Below are 20,994 nucleotides of genomic sequence, written 5' to 3' on the forward strand. Positions count from 1 at the left end.
CTAGCCAGTTCTCTTATGGCTAACAATCACTGGCTAATGCGTCTTTGAGAGAAAGTAGAAAGTTGGCTGGGAAAGGTCAATTGTCTCCTCCAAGCAAGTCAATGTTTCTTCCCTTCTGGTAACAACAGTCTGAAGACTCAACACTGCAAGGTGCTGAGCAGCAACGCACATCAACATAGGCTGAGCCTTAAGCAAGAGTCATCTTATGGAGACAACTTATATGCCCAAAATTACATTTTTGCTCAAGTGTTTTTGCAGTGCCAAGGCTTGCATTCTTAGCTTTTACAGGATTATGCTCGATCTGCACAATAGCAAAATAATTTAGTTTACAAATTGAATCTCTCAAAGGAGATTCACGTAAGCTCCTGCTACAATGACTTTTGCTTATAGCCAGTTGCCAAAATATGACAGCTGGAAAGTGAAGAGAATAGACTGCATCCATAGCTGACAAAAGCTGTAATTTAATAAGCATTCAGTGGCAGTTTTCACAGCTTAGTACACTGACAGACATGTCCTAGCAAGTCTGGCTTCAGCTCTTCTAGACTGTGCTGTCCCCAGGTATCTGCCCCCACCGTTGTGCCAGCAGCCCCAGCTCCCGTGGCCAAGCCTGCTGGGCTGAGTGACCCTCTGCTCCACCAGTCCCACCTACTATCCCTGCTTAGGGCACTGATGGAGGAAGAGTGTCATACATGGGGTTGGCTTTGAGCTCTGACATGGAGATGCAACCACAGGTTTTCTTCTGCCAACCTTCTTCAACCAGTGATTACCACTGATGGGGGGGGGGGGGGGGCAGTTCATGTGCAAGAAAAGTGTTAGGTATTACATAAGTTTATTCCCATTTTAGGGAACTGCCAATGTTTTGGGTTCCCACACACACACATCTCTGTGCGTTAAGAAAAGTTTTAAAGAAGACAGGAACTCAGGCTGCCAGATAAGATGCAATGCTGCTGCCTGCTCTCCAACTGCTACTGCTTCCTTTGTGGGGTTGATTGGGTCCCCTGATCACTAGCTACATTACATTTGATCAAGCCATGAATCCAGACAATCAGTCCCTCACAAAGAACTAGTACATTGTCCCCTGAAGGTTGAGTATACACTGCTTGTCAGAATACATATTTTGGGGGATGCCTTTTCATTCCTGAATAATTGCTAACAAGCCACCTTAGACACTAGGCAGAGAACACTCTCATTTGGTCTGGACTCAAAATACTGTGATTTGATGAGGAGCTGCAAAAAGCCAAGAGGAAACCAGAGAAGTTACTCTACCAAGATGTCTTTGACATTTAAAGCTTTACAAGCCTTCCATTTCCCTATCAGTCTAATAAAAGCAAGCCCAACCAAGCTTGCACAAGCTCTCTGGCTTGTACATCTCCACATTTTTTTTGCTTGCTTTTCTTTTTGGTTTTTTCCTCCCTTTAAATGCATTCAGTAAAAGAAAAACAGAACAGAACAGAAGGAATTGCTTAGATACATGAGCAAGTTGGAGAAAAGCAATCCCATTAGTCTACCTCTCCACGTCTCTCACAACACCAACCTAAGTCTAGAACCACAAAGAGTAGAGGTAGAAATTACTGGTAAGGGAGCCTCACTCTCCCCCCCAAAAAACCCCAACAATTTTGGCCTCTTACTTCACAGGAAAGAAAGAAAAGTTTCACTTACCAGCTGCGTTGGACTTGGAACTGTCTGGCTTGTCATGTATAAGATGTACATTAGAAAGAAAAAGCTTTAATAGCAGATGTACTGTAAACTTTGAGATTAAGCTGCTCTGTCTGGCAGAGGGAGCATTTCCACAGCAAAGGTGCTTTTTTTAAGCATTCTGAACAAAAATGTTCTATAGCTAGAGTTTCCACCAAGGTGGTACAATCTTTTTAAATTACAAAAACACATCTTTGTGTCTGCATTTTTCACATTTACAGCATTTTGCTTTCACTCTACAGAATTCCTTTTTTACAGTCTCAAATGCTATTACTACCAAGAGAACATCATATTTAACGGAGACACTGTGATCATTTTCTCCACAGGTTTAATAAATTTTGGGTATAAGAATATCTAAAGATGATCCAATTACATTCAAAACCACAAATGCTTAATAAACAGGGATACGCTTTCCCTTAATCCAGGCTTCGCATCTAAATCACTATTCAAGCCTTCAAAAGAACTATGAAATAATTAACACAAAATAAATGTTTCTGTTGCCTTCCCGTGGTAAGTACTTCACATTGTTCAATCACTTGTTAGGGGAAGAACTAGATACCACATTAGGTCATCCCTTAATATAGACCAGGGTAAGCCAAACTTCTTTCATATCCAGTTAACATGCAAACCATTTGACCTTTCCAACAGGACTACTAAAGACCTGGCAAGATCCACTTTTTAGCCTATGGGACTTCACACAAGGCATTACATTTTACTTCAGGGCTTTGTTACAGGCACAGCTGACAGCAATTGTGAGAGTTCATACTTTCAACAACCAGATGCCATTTTCTCTTGCTTTTACTTTTACTAAGCTTAGCTGTTTAAGATGAAGTTTCTAATGCAAGACTAACTCAGAAAGAGATAGATCTATAATAGTAATAATCCATAATAGAAAAATATTATGGACTGTTCTACTTGAAATTTTCTGGCCTATGTTAAAAGAAAAAACACCAATCTTGTAAAGAATGCATAGCATCTTCCTGTTCTGAGTGGGGACTCAACACTTGGTACATCTTGGAGCTTGATAGTATATAGGCAGAACAGTCACCCAAGTGTCACAGAGTTATTAATTTCACTTCAAGTTTTTTTGGATTGTAAACCACTGAAAACTACTGTTTTCCCTGTTAAGTAAAAATAAGGGACTGACAGCAGAAGTCTCTGTGCTCTGTGGCCCCTAACTATACTTTACACCAAAACTACTGAGTATATTCCATTGGTGCAGCACTTACTCGTCTGCTTTGAGAGTGTGCATCATGATACGGTCTTCAATTTATAACATGTTATTTTGTCCCCCTATTACCTCTCTACTTGGGTCAGCATACACAAGAGATTATGTGGCAGGAACTGCACTGGTGTCTCAAAGTGACAAAAGATGAAAAGCTACTGTGTGTGGCATACCATCCCATTAACTGACAGTGTTGAAAGGCGAGTGATGAATGAAGCAGAGAAATGTAAAAAGAGGGTGGGAATACGCCTGTGCAGTGCTACACAAGTCATTTAAATCAGACTTTTTACAGCCCGTCCAGCAAGGGTGGCTTTCATTCCCCAACTTGAAACCTTAGGTCTGTTCTGCAGGAGTGTTTAGTGGCCAGGGGCACAGGCAGACAGCTGGTACTTGAGTAGCGGTCAATCACAGAGTAGTACCTGCACCTCCTCACTGCTCTATCAAACCTAACAGCATCCACGTTTTGTTTCTCTGCCTCTGTTGCCTCTTCCTACTTGCCCCAGATCTTCATTTCCTAATGTAGCTAGTTCCAAGTAAGTCATTAGAGAGGCTGCTCTTACAGCCCAAACATAGCACAAGCTCCTAATGCTTTCTTTCTTTTTGTTCCTCTTAAGAAGATGAGACTGAATTGCTACGACATAGCATTACCAGCATGACCATGCTCCTGAAGAAAACTCTTTCAACAGTTCCTGGAAGCAAACATCATTACAAACCTGATCTACCAGCAAACTTGTCTGACAAGACCATGATAGCCCTAATCTAGACCTGTATAGCCCACAATCACCTACTGACATATTTACAGCAGTAGCTTCTCTGCATTTAAACCAGGCTAGTGGAGTTAGTGACACTCAACATCTTACCCATCAGCTCTGTCTTCAGCATCACACATCAGAGCAGCAGGACAGTATAAACTCCTTAACACAAGTAAGGCTTTAATTCAACATGGTAACTGAAGCTACTTGCACCTCAAAGGACTCTGTGCCAAAAGTTCATAGCCTTTTTCTTCCCCTCATGTCAATTCTTCTAAGGAAAGATAGTACCTCTCTCTGCAAATTCAGCTTGAGGACCTCATATAGCAAGGGAACCTGAACAGACACTTTTGTCATATTTTTCCCTACTTTTACTGCCCTGAAGACTGGAGTCATTCAAAGACTCATGTAATACCAGCCTTAGCAGTGGCCTCCTTTCCTTCTGTCTATTCTTCTAACAGCTACCTATGGAAGTAAACATACTTCTAGTTCTTATATTGGTTCAAGCAAACCTCAGCCTCAATTTTTTTTCTTTTTGACCACTGGCAGGAGGAATATCACCTTTCCCATATTTCCACTGCTTTAGGCACATGAGAGACAGTTTTCTCTCACACTTTCCCTTACATTGATAACATATGAAATCTATTCCTAAAAAGTCAAAACAAATGGGGCGGGGGGGGGGGGGGGGCAACAATGTTATCTCCTGGCTCCATACCAAAGCCAAACAAACAAACCTTTCAACACCATGTCTCTTCTCACAATGCCTTCTGATAGCCATCGGCCAATGAATAATGAGAAAAACAGTTACACTAAAAATAGCATCTCCAAATGGTGGGGAAGTTGACAGAAGTTGTCAGGCTTCCAGGGCCAGATACTCGTAAAGAAAACATGCCTAATTTTTTTTCAGTTACTATTCAATAAATGGTCCTGCTTTTTCGCCTCTGGAAGGACTGCCAATTTTGCATCTGCTCTGAACATCTAATCAGAGTTTATTTTTTCACTATATCTGTCTTTGAGAAGTGGACACTGCAAACAAATACTTTAGTTTTTCCATCATGAAATATTTAGCTTGTACTCCTCATGCTGTAACTGTCACTTATAAGGGGAAAAAGAGTTACCAGCATTTTTAAATGTAAAAAGAATATGTTCACACATCATATCAGATATCCCTCAGCTACAAGCTATTTGGTTGCTTTTTCCCCCCAGTACAGCCAGCTTCACTTTTGGGGGAATGACATCAGTAGAGGAACTATTTTAAAAAAAGTTAGCTTCCTACTTGGTCTGAGAAGGTTGTCTGACAAATAAGGTCATGAACAGATGAGATGCAGACACTTCTCTTCTGCCTCTTCTCCCCTATGCCCTCCCTTCTTTCCAACCCCACTCCAATGATGGTCTGTCTTGCTTTAAACTGCATAGCAGAACAGGCAAGGGAAGGAAAACAAATGGTCAGGGGAAACATAGCCCACTTCCCAATTTTCAGCACAAAAAGGTTAACCAGCGGTGGGAAAAGAGGCAATTAGGAAATTACATCTGTACCAACTGATCTCTCTTTCCATCTTCAAGTTAAACTGAGGAGCTCTCTAAAGGAGGTTGTTGCTTGCAGGCAACTACCCAAACTCTGACACACTAACCAGCACTCTTAGGACTTTCAGAAAACTCACTCATATTAAACCACTTGTGCAGCTGGGAGCTTTATAATTGACCATATTCTACTCAGTTCCCAAAGAAAAACCTCTGCTCTTTCAGGACTCAGAGCAGAGAGGATACAGACTTTAGCACTAGTAGCTCATTTGTCATTCTCAGTATTTTTTTTTTTTTTTTTTCAATAAACCACATCTTGTAAACAGAATTAAACAGAACAGAATAGCACTTCTTGCTTTGTGTCTTGGCTAATCCCATCCATTTCATAAGCACTGATAGCTTCTGTAAAACACAGCATTTATTGCCCTAGGAGCAGGATGAGCAGGTAAGCGCTGTGACCTCTGCCGGTATCTCTGACCCTGTGCCAGGAAGTTGCAGTAGTGGAATACATCTTCAGCTGTATTTTGTGCAAACCATCACAACTCCGTAGCAAATCAAACCAGCACAGCAATGCCAGCAGCTGCCAGTTAGGGCTTAGTTAGTAGCTCTCAGTAGCTTCCAGGATGCAGCATAAAGTTACCGACACAATTATCACTGGCTAGGCCAGCAGTTGTTCTAGTGTTTCTCTCCTATTTCACATGCTTGCTTGAAAGACCACTTCCTCAGTCTCCCACTGCAGTAACTTATTTCATACTTACACAAAACTTGATTTTACTGGAAATGACACATATGGCTTAATAAAATAATTCACGCAAACACAAGGGCAAGAGGCTTAGCCAGACTCCAGTCAACCAAAGCTGACATGCTCTAGGTCCATTCAAAGCATCATTTTCCTTTATTCTCTTCTCATTAACGTTATTTTCACAGATGTTAAAGACTTTAAAATAGCTTGCTTCCAAATATTAACAAGGCCAGACGCCAGCCCCCTGAATAAGCAAACACTATGCAAAACCAACCATACATGCTCCATCCATGCGGACAACTTGCTGGGTAACCATGTATGTACCTGAGCAGGAAGGAAAGAAAACGGGAGAGCAGAGGAGACGACTCCTCCGATAGTGAGCTCCCGATACCAGCACAAAGGATGTCAGTGTGCTCACGTGGGATGAACAGTGAGCAGCTGATGTGCTGCACATGCATTCCTCACTTCATCCCAAGGTGGGCTGCTCTTCCACCTACTCCCTGGGTGTACTGCTTGCTGACAGATTCATTATCGTCAGTCTTCCATCAACTATAAGCTTGCAACAATAACACAGAAAAACATACTTGAAACAGATGAAATAATGAAAACTGAAAAACTGCAAAGAGAAGGGGCTATTTATAAGAGGTGCTATTTAAAAGGGGTTGGGGTTTTTTTTTCTTTGTTTGGTTTGGGGTTTTTTTGAAGAGGCAAAGTGACCAGTGAAGCAGGAAGAAGCGGGGGGGGCGGGGGGGGGTGGAGAAACACACTGAAAGAAGTTGCAGTAGAAAAACAGAGCTGTCAGTCAGGTCAACTATTTCAGGAAGACTGTATTCCATTTCATTCTTACAGTAGGAGAAAGACAAACAGCGAAACATTTTCTGAAGGAAGATGGCTAGAGTTCCCACCAGGATGGAACAAAAAAGTAACTTTTAAATACAAGAAAATTTCCTGTTGTATTTGCATTAGGTGGGAGGGTATATATTGCACACAGGCTACATTACTGTTCAAACTACAGTTTCATTTCAGTATTTCCTTGTTCCTAGTGGTAAATACTGCAGTAAAACAGAGACAAGCACTGTTTAGAGACTGCGCCACAAAAATTTTATAGGCTACAAACATTTCAAGCATACATTTAGAACAAATATCTAAACCTCTCACAGGTCATCACAACATAATGAATACACCATCAATACCAAACACTATTTATTTCAATCTGCAGAGGAGGACAGCAGTTTTGACAATTCTAATGCTACAGTCGTGCTTACTGAGTTTATTCTTATTATGCTAATTAAGCATTGGGAACTAACCAACTCCCCCAAAAGTAAAGCAAATGTAAAGTTAGTTCCAGTTCTAAAGAAGTGTGTATTATTTTAAAAGCTACTGTGTTCCATGTAAACAACATAGACCATGTTGTAGATATCATTAACCCCAAATTCTGTAAATGTAATACTTAGCATGCCCAAAAGCCACTCCAGAAATCCCACCTAGCCGTGTGTTTGCATTACTTTATCTCCAAAACTGCATTTCTTTATTCTAATTCAGCAGAGGAAACAAACTCTTGCACAAACGAATCTAGAATGCAAAGATCTATTGAGCGTAGACCAATGTTATTCCCAAACTGGACCTATCCTTAGCATCAGTAAGATTTATCCAAGACCACATATCTACATGGATATCAGCAATAGCAGATCACTTATTATTGGCAATCATGATTAAAAACAAAATAATTCAGCTGCAACTATTTTGGTCTGATAGTCTTTTTTGACCCAGCTGGTGTTTAACAGAACATCGTGCAACTTGGAAATGAGGTTTTTTGGAAATAATTGAGAAACAAGGAGGATCCATGATATAATTCTTGCGGTGTAGCCAACACTCAAAGTGTTGGGACAATGCCTCCCACATCTACCAGGTACAGACGGAGATGCCTATTAAGTAGCTGACTTTTCAGTGGTCTGTGTTGATTCAGAAGCAACCAATTAATTCACATGAAGAAAATCGCATTATGGCAAACATCGTTTCACATGGCTACATATATTACAGATAGATGGATAGATATTAAGCTTTTTCTTCCGTAAGGAAAAAGTCTGAATCTTGGTCATTTCCTACAATAGCTACTTTACAGCTACTAGAACATAATTAACCTTGCATCTCAGTAATTTGTTCTTATCTGCTCTAGGTTTCCATTTTTTCAGTTTTGCATTAAAACAGAGGTCTTGAATGAACAAGGAAAACAGCTGTTTCATTAATTAATGTAAAATGCCATGAGGAAAAAGTAAGAACAGCAACTCAGAATAATCTAAGTTTGCATACCTCGGCCCCAGTAATTTCGGCCTTCTTCACTGCAGGCTAACCAATCTCTCGCTACACAAGTACCACTACAGAATAAACTACCTGGCAGCCCTACAGTACAGTTACATGTGGTGGCCTGAGCCACTTTAACACTTGGCTGTCAATAGAAGGTGGAGATCTACCACCTCAGCCCACCCTTTATTCCCAGCTGAAGGGTAAAGATCAAATTGTTTTACTTGCAGAGCAGCTTTCTTCCCACTGACCCCCCTTTCACGAGAGCCATACCCCCCACACACACTCAAATCACCCCTCCCATGCCGCAGCAGCTTCCCGATGTTGGATTCCTGACCTGTGTAATGGCACGCTGCAGGGCTCAGACAGGTGCCTTTGCAAGGTAAGGAGGAGGACTCTGAAAAGCCACCCCGCTGAAGTCCAGCCAGATACAAGCATACATAACAAGTACTGCACGCATTTTTGTTGTACTGATTTATGCCACTAACTATAAGGCTATATCCCCAACATCACATATATTACTTACCATGGCATGTGTACAGCTGTATAAGTATACCTAGCAACTTTAAAGCACCAAGAGCCATTTTAAGTGACAGCCATAACCCTGCAATAACTGTTGCAATTCGTTTTGATGTTGCAACTAGGTTACAATATACTAGTTTACAAAAAATCAAATGTTGCTGCTACACCTAGCATTAATGTTATCCTGCTAGCCTTAGCTGACTTTAAGAATTTCAACTGAAGAACACGTAACAGGCTCATTTTACCTTACAGAGGCAACAAGGAATATTCCCATTTAAACCGCAATCTGTACAAAGCCAAATGACTTACTAAAAAACTTTCTTCCAAGGAACCATACGAGATCTTAATTTGTTTAAATCATTAGTAAAAAGAGATTAACTTTTCAGATAAACAGCTTTTGAAGCCAGTGTATTTTCTGTGCTTCATAAACTGTACTTTATTTGAATTTAATTTAAGGAGTTTAAACTACAGCAGGAAATTAGCCCTCAGCAACACAGCCAGATTCATCCTCAGCATCTAGAGGACAAATTAAAAACAAAACAAAACCAAACCAAAAAAGCCCTCCTTGCCAAAGAACATAATTCTGCTGTCTCATTACTGTTTTGCTAAAATAATTTAATTAGCAGTCCTCAGATACAGGAAGGCATTTATACTTCATCAGGAAAAAAAAGGGCTGGGGAGGGGAGTGAATGGTACGCGCTGTTCTAGCATACCAGGAACACGGCGTTGAATTCTTCCAGCTATCGGGCCAAAGCTGGATTGGCATACCAGAACTAAGCACTTTTTTTGATCCAAAGAAGGGGGGGGGGGGGAATGGCACCAGGCAGTCTAATATTTGCATACTCTTAACTGCAAATAAGAAAAAACAGTTCAGTTGAGGAGCAGTGCTGAGGTATAATAGGTGAATTGGATATTGTGCTTCCCCCTCCCGTACACAAAGTCCTAAAACCACCCCAGTCCCCATCTTTCCTTATGTTCTGCTCTTGTGGGCACTGACACCTGTCATTAGGGAATCCCGTAACTGAGGCTTTTATACATAGCTATTTAGGCCAATTCCTCTAGGCTACTCCATGCGACAGCATATTTGATTCCTGCAATAAAGTAGTACTCTAGGCTAATTTCAACATATGTTTCCTCTTTAGAAACTTTTAGATAGGAAGCTTGCTTACAGCAGGACTGCACAGGACTGCACTCTAGATCTCCAGGACAGCAGAGGCCCCTACAAAAAAGTACTACCCTTTCCTAAAACTAGTTGTATACTATGGTTTACTGCCTACAGCGCTTAATTGCTCATCAGTACCTTGCACAACTACCCTACGCAGGGAAGAGCCTATGCTTTTGCAGATCCGTGTCATGAGAGCACTTTTACCATCAAATCAGAAGAGTGCTATCTGCATCCCTAGTTCAAATTTCTCATTAGTGGAGGAGTAACCAGCTACTGAACAAGAAACTGAATTAGAGTTTAGCTGGAAAATCCCCAGAATTTGGGAATAAACTGCTTCCCAACCCCTTTTCAGCTCAGATATCAGCTGTATTCCTCTGCACGCAGGCATATCTACAGCTCTCCAGTCCATTTTAGCCACATAAAAATAATTTTGCAGAGCTAAACTATATTTTAACTTCACCAGCATAATCCACAGGTGGATAGGATAAGCCAAGTCTAAATGAACTTGCAGAGTTTGAATCGCTAGTTGAGATTAGCTAAAAATATTGCCATGATGCATAAACCCAAATAGAAACCTGCTCCACCTCCCAGGGCAGTATCAATTCTGCAGTCCCAACAGGTGTAAAAAATAATTCATCTTTGTCACTAAACTATATGAATATGCAGGAGGGGGAGGAGACCTGTCGACAGAGAAGGGGCCATTTGTACATAAATGCTTCCATGCTGCAAACCAAATAAATTTAAAGGTGCCAGGGTATAGAGCCATCAGAAGCCAGTTTCTTCACCCAGAGATTTCCAGTGATCCTATAAATTCAATACTGCAAAGTTTGCCCCTACATTTTATGTGTGAAGTGCTTCAGCCATCTGAGGAAGGCTTGGAAACTCAGCCCACGCTGAAAGACAAGCCTTCCCTGAAAACATGGTTTTAAAGTAGGAAACTAGTTAGATAGTGCCTGGGTACAAAGATCACATTTGTTTTGACTTAGTTCCTCAAATCCTTTGAATACCAATTCAGAGCACATACTCTATAAAACGCTCATGAGAAACTGGTACGTTCACTCAGGCACATATTGATGAACTGCTATTTACAACTACTGTCATTTAAGTGCCTTTTTGTTGTAAATAGTGGGATTTGCAAGAACAGACACCAGAAGATCCTCAAGCTGCTGAATAAACAAGGGTAACATGAGTGATTTTTCCCCACTGCCTCCCGTTTGAACTGGGCTCAGTCCCGCACAGAAAATTGCCTGTTTCCTGCCAGCCTCCAACCTCTGCATCTCTGTTTTCTGGGTGGGAGCAGGGAGAAGAATTCAAGGGTGGTTTCTTTTGTTTGTTGCATAAATAAATGCAGATAAAACAACCATTTCAAATGAACACGTCCTTCCTAGGACAATTTAGTTGGAGCTTTCAGACGATAAAGAAGATTTATTTTCCCAGGTCCCCCCCCGCCCCCAACAGCCCTCCATGCTACAGGGCAAGTTGAGCCCCAGCTTCTGTAATTAATGGCTTTGCATACTTATGTCAAAGCCTGAAGGTTGCAGGTGAGCCACAGCATAACAGATACCCACATGCAGGAAGAGAGGCAAATGCGCTTACCCGAGAGATAGACAGAGGCACGTTGAAATCCTTGCCCCCTTGAAGTCTGAAACCCCAAGGAGCCGGGCCGACCAAAGACACGCTGTAGTTGCTCATGATTTTTAGTATTCAAGGATCAAATCCAAAGAACTGATGCCTGTGGAAGAGGATTAGGGTATTAATTTAAAGATGATAAAAACAAAAGGCACTGTCTACCATTTTGAAAGCCTTCCTTCTTTGTCTGTGTTCCCCTCCATAGCATAAAAACAGCCAAAAAACCCAAACCAGGTCTGTTGTTAGTTGTGCTTTTATTCTGCACGTTGTTTTCCTCCATAGCTCAGGAGGAAACATAACTAGGGAACCGGTAACATGAACTTGGGACTTTGAGAACTTCTGATGCCGAGATGTTTGACAACTACGTCTTACTAACAAAACACTGTGTGGGGGGAAAAAAAAACACCCAACATTAAAGCTCATCTTAAAAAAAGTCAATGTTGAGACAAGCGTGAATTGACGGTATCCCTTAAATCCAAGTATGGAAGAAATTAGCACTACTGGCACATTCATTTCTAACAAAATGAATTTCATATGCTGCCATGTCATCAGCTCAAAGCTTGTTTCTAAACACATTATGTCTTGGCAGTTTCAAAACTATGTCAAAACATCACAACTTTGAAGTTAATCAGAAGAAAATAAAACCCCTGCAACTTTTTTATTTTTCTAGCATAGCTTCATATTGGTAGAACAATGCTACAGACAAAACAGATATTAAAACCAACCCTCAAATGAAAGCTGTGAACTAAAGCGAAATAGCCCCAGCCACAACTCGGTGCTGAAGAAGCAAAAGCCAAGCATCTCCCTCCCCACAAATGTGGGCGACAAATTACCTTTAAAAGGCAACCGAGGCACTTAATTGCCGTTCAGCGTCAAAGGTAAGGGCTTCAGTTTCACCTCGGGTAAGTAACATTACAATGACATCTTAGGTAGTCGATGCCGTCTATTTTTGTATGGTTGAAGCCAGGCAGGAGCACACCAGGGCGGGCTGGTGTAAGACTACACCAGGACACAGCCAGATTCCATACTCGTATAGGGACATTTAAGGTGGACCTTCAGCGGAGCAGAAGCAAGCGGGCTGCAAACTCCACCGAACTCCGCAAAGCTGAGGTTTTAGCCGTTCATACACTGCAGGGGGGTGCTGTGCTTTTTTTTTTTTTTTTTTTTTTTTTTTAAGGTGGTGGATTTTTGCAAACGCAGCCCACCCTCCCAGACCATCAGAGCGGGGCTGTCACATAGCCCCCGCGGTGCAGGGGTGGCCATTTTAACACACATTTCGGGGTTCCCTTCCGTTTCGGGGTTCCCCTCCCAGAGCCGCAGCGATCCGCTGCTCAGACTTGTTTCCAAACCAAACGGCAAACTTTATCCACACGGACGGCCGCCCAGGGAACCAGAACAGAGCTGCTCGTGCTGGGCAGGACAAGATGCATATTGGGAAGCAGAATTCGGAGCTGGTAAGAGAGGTGCCTGGGTATCTGGGCAGCTCCTGACATGCCCCTGCACGTTGGCATCCAGCGAAGAGGCAGCTCTGACCCCAGGTGCTGACTCAACCCCCCCCCTTGAAAGTCTCAACGAGCACCGATGTACAGAGCGGGAAAGACATGCCGCTGAGTTTTCATGTGGCTGAAGAGGAAGAAGAGAAACAAAAAGCCTCTGCCAAGTTTGAGCTAGGACTCTCAGGGGGCTCGCTCACCACTAAAGCGAGAACTCCAAGTCGTTTAATTGCTCTGCACACTGAATTCCTTACAAAAAGAGGATTTTAATTAGTCACAGATTCCTTTCCATGTAAAAATACGAATTCTTTTCATTCCCTCTAAATGAAATCCACTGCAGTGACAGGTCACTATAAATTAGAGACTGCAGAAAAGTAAACCGCATCTAGTGACCAGCACACATACAGTTCATCAGCACAGGCAGAAAGCGTTACCTGTCAGTTGAAACTGAAGCACTTGTGTAGCACTTTTTTTTTTTTTAACTGAGTAAAAGCTAGTTACAATAACAGACCTAGGAAAAGATTAAGTTACACTAGAAAAGGATACTGTTCTTTTTCATTTGTAGCAACTACAAATGGAAGGGAAGAGACTGCATGCTGAAATGCCACGCATCACACTCAGCATCACTCATCTTTCCTTTCTCATCCCCTCGATTCTGCCATGTCTGCATCTCTCGGCTTACAGATACACCAGGCAGGAATGGCAGACAAAGGAGATCCATTCAAAGTTTAATTTAACAAATTTCTTCAAATATGCTAGAGCAACATCCAAGAGAAAGCATTGCAACCCACTAACCCCGCTTCATGTGGGGAGCATTACACAAACCAACCAGCTAAGGGTGAGATTGTGCAGCTTCCATTTAGATGATCAAACGCTTGGGGGATCTACTTCTGGAGGGGGGAATTTCAAAACCCAGGCAGAAACGCTTGCCTTCACCACTGCCTGCCGGGGCACAGACCCGCAGGGACCCAGGAGTGGCCACCGGGCCTCCTGCCCCCCTCCCCGGGTGGAGTGGCTGTGCCTGGGGGGGGGGGGGGGGGGGTGGCACCGCCAGCACAAGCCCCTGTACCCCCCAGCACCCCCACCAAAACCCTCCAAGCGCCCCGGAACGAGGAGCCCCACGGCTACCGCGGGCTGGGGGAGCAGACAGCCCCACGGAGCGCTGGGTCTCGGTCCAAGGCGTCCCCGCAGCCCTAAGAGCACCCCGGCGTGCCGCCCCACGGGTGCCACAAAGCCCCGTCCCAGCACGCCCAGCCGCGGGGCAAGGAGCCCCACAGGTGCCCCACGGCCGCGGGACAAGGCACCCCACGGGGCGCTCCGAGGCGCTGGCCCCGGGGCCGGGCGCTGCCCGCCGCGCTCCCCGCCCCCGCCCGCGACACCGGGTCACCACCGACAGCCCCGGGCCAGCGCCCCCCCGCCCACCACAAACCGCACGCCCCGCTTGAAAAGAAATTAAATTAAAACTAAATAAAAAATAAGCACCGTGAAGTTGAAAAACCCCGTCCAACCTGCTGACTTTTCGCTTCACCCCCCCCCCTTTTTTTTATTCTTTTTTTTTGTGTGTCTCTCCTCCCCCGCCGCGGCCGGGCCGCCACTCACTCACTCACTCACTCACCCACCCAGCCCGGCCCGGCGGTGCGGTGCAGGTCGCGGAGAGTCTCGGACACCCGCGGCGCGTCTGGGAGGCGGCGGGCCCGTCCCCCCGCTCTTGTTTTCACTTCCGTCTCCCGCCGCTCCTCCCCCAGCCCGGCCCGGCCCGGCCCGGCCCGGCCCAGCCCGGCAGCGACGGGACGGGACGGGACGGCGGTGGGGAGCGGAGCAGGGGCTGGAAAGGCTCATAAGCACCGTTCCCGGGCCGTCCCGATTTTTTTTTTCTTTTGGTGGTTTTTTTCGTGTGTTGTTTTGTTTTGTTTTTTTAATAGGGAAAGGCACACTTTTTTTTCCCCTTTGCTTTACACACAAATAACTCAAGGCGCACCTGTGAAACGCAAGGGCGAGCGGGGAGGGGGTGCCGGCTCTCCGTGTGCTGAAGGAAGGGGCTGCTGTGCTGGGCGGGGGGTAAGCAAAGGGGCTGGGCCCCCAAAGTGCCCCCCAGGCAGCCCCCACTGTATCAAATGTACAGACTCTTCAGTACAGCCCCACATATGCTGCCACAGCTGCAGGGGCAGCCTGCAGCAGACCTTGCAAACAGAGGGAGTTTGGTTTATTTAATGTGGAGTAACATGAGGACTGAGAGGGATGTACACTCGCCTCCTGAAGTACATCAAAGTGGGGAACAGCAGCGAGGCAGAAGAGCTGCTCAAGCTAAAAGACAAGGCTGGCACAAGAACAAATGGGTGTAAAGTGGCCATGAATAAATTCAGCTCAGAAATTAGAAGGGGTCCGCCAGCAAGGAGGAAAGGGAGGTTTCTGGCACAGCCTCTCCATAGAAGTGGGTGCAAGAAATCAAACTGGTTCTACGGTGATGCTTGGTCAGATTACATTATACGATCTGCTTGCCTGCGAGCAGAATAAGTATTGAACAGGGAGGCTCTCAGTTTGACAATCCACAAGCTCGCTGGGTCTGGAGCAGGACAGAGTCGCCGGGAGAGCGGGCTGCTGCGCTCAACGGGAGGAATGGGCCGAAGATGAAGCGATAGCACTTCAGTTTCGTCTTTAGCTGTGCCTCACAGCTAGGTGAGGCTTGAGGCTCCTGTCATATTTCACACGCATTAAAAGTTATTACGAGTAAAAGTGGCTGCGAAAGAAAGGTGCATCTACTTAACAGTACCATTAGCACTGTAATTCAAAGGATTTCAATCCGTTCTTCAAGCATGGATATACTGTGGAGAAAGAGTCCAGAAGAAAGCTTTAAACTCTTATTTATCACCAGCCAACACAACACGCAGTCCTTATCATGGATGGCCCTGCCTCGCCCTTCTGTCCCCATTTAGGAAGGTGGCACTGTCCCTTGCTTTGGTTGTCACCTGCGTAGCTGGGGCTTGAGTTTGGCCCTGCTGTGCCCATGTCCACACAGGCTACCCCGAGTGGGAGCCCCCAGGCTGGAGGTGATGCTGGGGTAGGAGACCCCAACCCCAGACACATGGGTGTGCGTGAAAGTAGGGCCTGTCCAGTCCTCCGAGCCCTAGTTACGTGAACCTTAACAGGGATATTTTATCTTTGTCCCTCTGAGCTGTGTGTCTTCTCAGTTGCTGTGGCTAGGACAAATGCATCTCAAACCGCATCTCAAAAATAAAAGCCACACTAATGTAGCCGAACCACTCTTCCGGAAATCTATCTTCTTTACTGTCCTCTTTTCCTATTAAGTATCTCTAATCAGGCAAAACTGAAAATCCCCATTACGCACACAGACTCTCTCACATGATTTTAATTCATGGAGGTAAAAATTCCCCAGCACAGGGATTTTTCATTGTGTCACAACGGCCTTAGGTCACTCCCATGCTGTTTCATTATAGTAGAAAAAGCTCCAGGACCCCACTCCCCGATGTGACTCACATGACATCTCCAAGGTCAGCGTGTCCCTATGCTGACTGCTTGGGTAGCAATCTGCTCTCAGCTCACCAGAGCGCACAGCCTGTGGTCCTGCTCGATTTTGCACTTAGCCTGGAATACCGGCTAGACACATTAGTAAAAAACATCCTTTTCCACTTCAGTTCTCCAAAACCCTTCAGCTTTTCTTGCTGGAGGAGCAGCTTGCCCGAGCTATCTGCGCATGCAGCATCTCAAGACCACGTTACATTAATTCATCAGGACTGAAGGAGAACTTGCAGAGACACTTTTGCTGGTAGATGTTGCAGCAAGTTTCACCCCTGGCGAGCGCGCGTGCACTCTGCACCATACCCACCCATAGCACCCAGGCCAGTGCCGCTCCCAGCTCAAAGCTGGCAGTCTCCTCTTTAAGTCCATCATCGCTTCTCTGCAGCGTGATCAGTTTGTGACAAATTAATCTGTTTTCCTTTGCCTCCAGAGACAGGGCACAGACATTAGAGGCAACTCGTTAGTTCGAGATCTCTCCATTCTTGGTCACTTTTCAAGTATTCTCCTCTTTGAGAAAAAGCTTTTCATTAGAGCTGAATAGTGAAATAAGAGATAGCGAGTTGAGCAAGAAACCTCAGCAGCAGCCAGAACTGTGGCCTGCCTGTTCTTCCTACCACCACCGGATTTTAGACAGAGCTTGCATTTTTCCCTCTGAACAAGGAAGGAAGGAGTCTGGAAATTAATTAAATGCAGTAGTCAGCTAGCCCAGCAGATACAGCCTATCTCAAAATTACTCAGGCACTGAAGTCTTGTTTAAATGCTAATGACATGCCTCAGGTGCCAGATAATGGGCACTACAAAACTCTGACAGAGAATATCACCTGCGGTTGCGAAGTACAAAAAGGCACTCGTAAATGGAAAAAGCAGCCCATAAATTATGAACAGAGTAACAATGCACAGTAAAATGATTCCCAATTAAGCAGCAGTTAATCTAACATTAGCTTTCTGTGTGCTAAGGCTCTGAACTATGAGCTGTGCTTTTCCTGCACTGCTACTTTCGCTTTTGCTTTTCTTCCAAAGGTAAAGCTAATGCAAATATTTACAGTCAGTGTATAGCTGGAGTTCAGTATAAGGTAACCCTCTCTCTGAAGAGGTTAATGTGAATATTGTCTATAGCCTAGCAGCTTATTTCCACTTCCAAGATAGCTCTCTGGCCAAACAATGAAATAAATTAGGTATGTTCTAAGTGTTTCTGAGAAGCAGGGGCTCCAGTCAGCTTTTGACAGGGCAAGCTGTTATGCTTCGGTCAAGGTGAAGCCCAAACTGCCTCGAACTGGTATCACAGAAACACTTTTATTTGTCTGTTTGTTTGGTGTTTTGTGGTTTTGTTTTGTTGTTTGTTTTTTATTTCTTTTTCCTGTCCCTGGTTTGGAAAGATACCCAGTGCTGAATTACATCCTCTCTCATACATCCTGTCCACCACAGTAACTCCAGTTAGCCGAAAGATCAGCTTTGTCAGCCAAAAAACCGCACGGTCAAGTTTAGTTTACTTGTCACCTCTTTTTTTCTCCTTTTAGAGCCCTGTTCTTCCTCTGGCTATGCCGACCGTCTTCACTTTCCATCAGCCCGTTTTTCCACCAGGCGTGTTTTCTCGCATTACTGGTTCTGTAGCTGTCGTCCTCGCTGCCTGCAGTTCACTCTCCATGTCGGGGGTCAGGCCAGTTTTTAAGCCCGTGGCTTTCATCAGATCGAAACGTTAACAGCGTTGATCTTCCCATTTTAGATAGTTAGCCATTAAGGCTCTTAATGTTATAAACGGATTTATGGTCCTTTTTGTAACCTGATTTCTTCTCTATTTTAGCTTATCAAGCCTTCTTTAATTTTTCTTTATTGGTGCTTTTCTTTTTAAAGAAAAAGTAATATTTACTAATAAAATACTCCTTACTTATAATGTCTCCCAGAATCTCAGTAAATTGTGTAAACAAAGGAAATAAGTTTATGCTATTACTGGCCTCCTTTGTAGTGACTGAGCGGATGCATCCGGAGCCTGGTCATTCATGGAGCAGCTGTAAGCTAGGCAAATCTGTTTTATTCCCTCCTTGTTGGGCAAAAGAAGGACCACCTGTGCAGAGGCCACGGCCCGTGCTACAGGTTAAACATTTCCTCACCGCGAGTCCAAATCAATGAAACAGCAACTAAATCTTTTGATTCTGGGGAACACGAGAAGCCTTTTAAGGAACTCCAGGTTACACACTTACCACGTTAAACACGGCCCATTTTAGGAACTGAAACCAATCTGAAGCTTCTCAGTACATCACAGCCTGGACAGCTTCATTCTCAGCCCCGCTGTGAAGCATTAGCCTCATTTTACAGATGGTGACCAGAGGCAATAAACATTTATACATGCGAGGAATCAACTGTCAGATAAAGAATTGAAACCAGTTCTTCCAAATTCCTGCACAGCTCCTAACTACCGGATTACCCTACCCCGGGCTGACATAGCCCTTTCTGCTTCTTCAACCACAGCGATGCATGGGAAGAAAAAAATTTTAAAAAAAAAAAAAAAAATCAGACTTCATGTTTACCATTCTTGACAGAGCCAAGAATGTTACAGGAGTAAGGCCTTCAATCACCTCTTACCTCTTGAAGCGAGCCGCCTGCTTAAATTTCCTTTTCCTTAACAGCAGTGAATGGTTAATGCAGAAATCTGTGGCTTGGTGTGGTTTAATTACAGTCCATCAGCTGCGCAGTAAGGGCTTGCCGAGTGATGACTTTGAGCTACATTTGACATACACCACGAACGCTAATTAAGTAGGGTTTGGCAGGTAAACAGCCAAACTTTCAGAGTGATCCTTGCAGTTATTTATATTAATTAATGTCATGGGAGAAGAGGTGCAGCTTCAGCTATAATCTTTTATGTAATATATTGCCTTAGCGAGGGAGGGAGCGGGTGCAAGCTGTGGCACGAATTGCGCTTTGCCTGGCAGGTCAGGAGCAGCCCAGCACACAGGTTTGGACAGACGTCGCAGGAGGGGAGCAGGCAGCTCCCCTGCCTTATTCCTACCAGCACCACTAATTCACACGGCCTTCTCACAAGGCAGGTCTGTTCTGCAGTTCAGGCACAGGCGCTTGGTAGATGCCGTTTGGGGCACGGCCACCACCACCCCAAGTCACCTTCACCAAGTCAAATCACTTCAGCCAGTTCACTTAACTGAACCGGTACAAAAATGAACATAGCCCAAACTAGTGAAATCCCAGTGCATCAACAGGTCTAACAATACATTTACAAGCGTATGGAAATAAACTAAGGAAAAAAAAAATCAACATAGCTTTCCTGTTGTGTTGACTTAACTGACCTGGATTTTATAACTATTTAAGTAAATCCATACAAAAACCTCTGTGTGCAGAGAAACCTCTCTAGGCCTTTTTAACCACCTCTAGAGTTACATTTCTCTGGAAAAAAAAAAAAAAAAATGAAACCAACCATGAGAGCAGTAAGATCTGAGAACACGTCAAGGAGATCTTATTTTAGCTGCTGCCCACAAAAAATACTAAAGCAGCTAATAGCTATTCCCACAGTAAATAAAATACGTCTAACCTTTACTGACAGACGAGAATGGGGAGGGAACAAAAAAAGCCAAAACACCAGAGTAGCTTATATTTATACATTTTAAGAATTTGGACCAAATTTGCACACACCGGCGGCATATTTATGTGTGAATTACATTACAATGATTTATTTGTGAAAACACTGGTTCCTTGTTGGCTTTGCAAGGTTGGCTGCTCCAGAGATCTGGGTGTCACCAGCAGAAGAATGAAACCCGCATTGTGCCAGTATTTTTGGCTGAAACGCCGTACGTGAATCAAGATGAGCAGGAGGGGCGGAAGGGACCATAGGCACCTAAGAGCATCCTGCATCCCTAGCTGGCAGTCAGAAACTGTCACCTCTCTATACACTCCCTGGGTGGGTCCAGGAGTCACACAAACATAAAGTGTCACTGAGCCCGAGCCTTTCCCTCCTGAGGTGCTATAGCATGTCTTCCCAATCGAATCTACATCTTAAAAGCGCTTGTGCTTTTCTAGTCCCAGCTGTTCCCATCGGAAGGCTGTCCTCGCCTCTGTTTGTTTTAATGGCCATCAACATGCATCTTATTTCCATACTAAGTTTAGTCACAGCCAAGTTTAAATAGTTCTTCTCCCTCACCGCTGTTTTGCTCCCGGGTATTTTTAGATGGAAACCATATCCCCTGTCAACCTTCATTTTCCTGGGCTGAACAAGTTAAGCTTGCCTTGCCTCCATTTGTAAGGAAAGATCATGGCACTCCTGGTGATCTCAGTAGCCTTTCTTTACACCTGTTCAGATTTGTATTTTCCTTGGACATGAGACATCAAAATCATATACAGCATCCTGAGGATGCCTTACCGATGTCTTCTATAATGGATTTAGTGTTTCCACTGGAAACATCTCATTTAAC

The 20,994-nt window shown here is 44.2% G+C and overlaps 1 protein-coding gene across 12 annotated transcripts in view; it reads right to left on the reverse strand.

Moving 5' to 3' along the window:
• The window catches only part of PDLIM5 (PDZ and LIM domain 5), a 134,535-nt gene extending 119,735 nt beyond the window's left edge, over positions 1-14,800 (reverse strand). For 5 of the 12 annotated variants that reach the window (XM_052776191.1, XM_052776181.1, XM_052776161.1 and 2 more), the window contains exons 1-2: positions 14,658-14,781; positions 11,517-11,652 (exon numbers count right to left, since the gene is read on the reverse strand). In XM_052776191.1, the coding sequence (XP_052632151.1) occupies positions 11,517-11,612 (96 nt within the window). In that variant the 5' untranslated portion in view covers positions 11,613-11,652; positions 14,658-14,781. Of the gene's footprint in view, positions 1-11,516; positions 11,653-12,274; positions 12,295-12,382; positions 12,528-14,649 lie in introns of those variants that run through there. The other 7 variants (XM_052776111.1, XM_052776131.1, XM_052776141.1 and 4 more) reach the window with 7 other exon arrangements.
• Between the last annotated feature and the right edge of the window lie 6,194 nt (positions 14,801-20,994).

This window comes from Harpia harpyja, chromosome 2, assembly GCF_026419915.1.
Source record: "Harpia harpyja isolate bHarHar1 chromosome 2, bHarHar1 primary haplotype, whole genome shotgun sequence".
Classification (NCBI taxonomy): Eukaryota; Metazoa; Chordata; class Aves; order Accipitriformes; family Accipitridae; genus Harpia; species Harpia harpyja.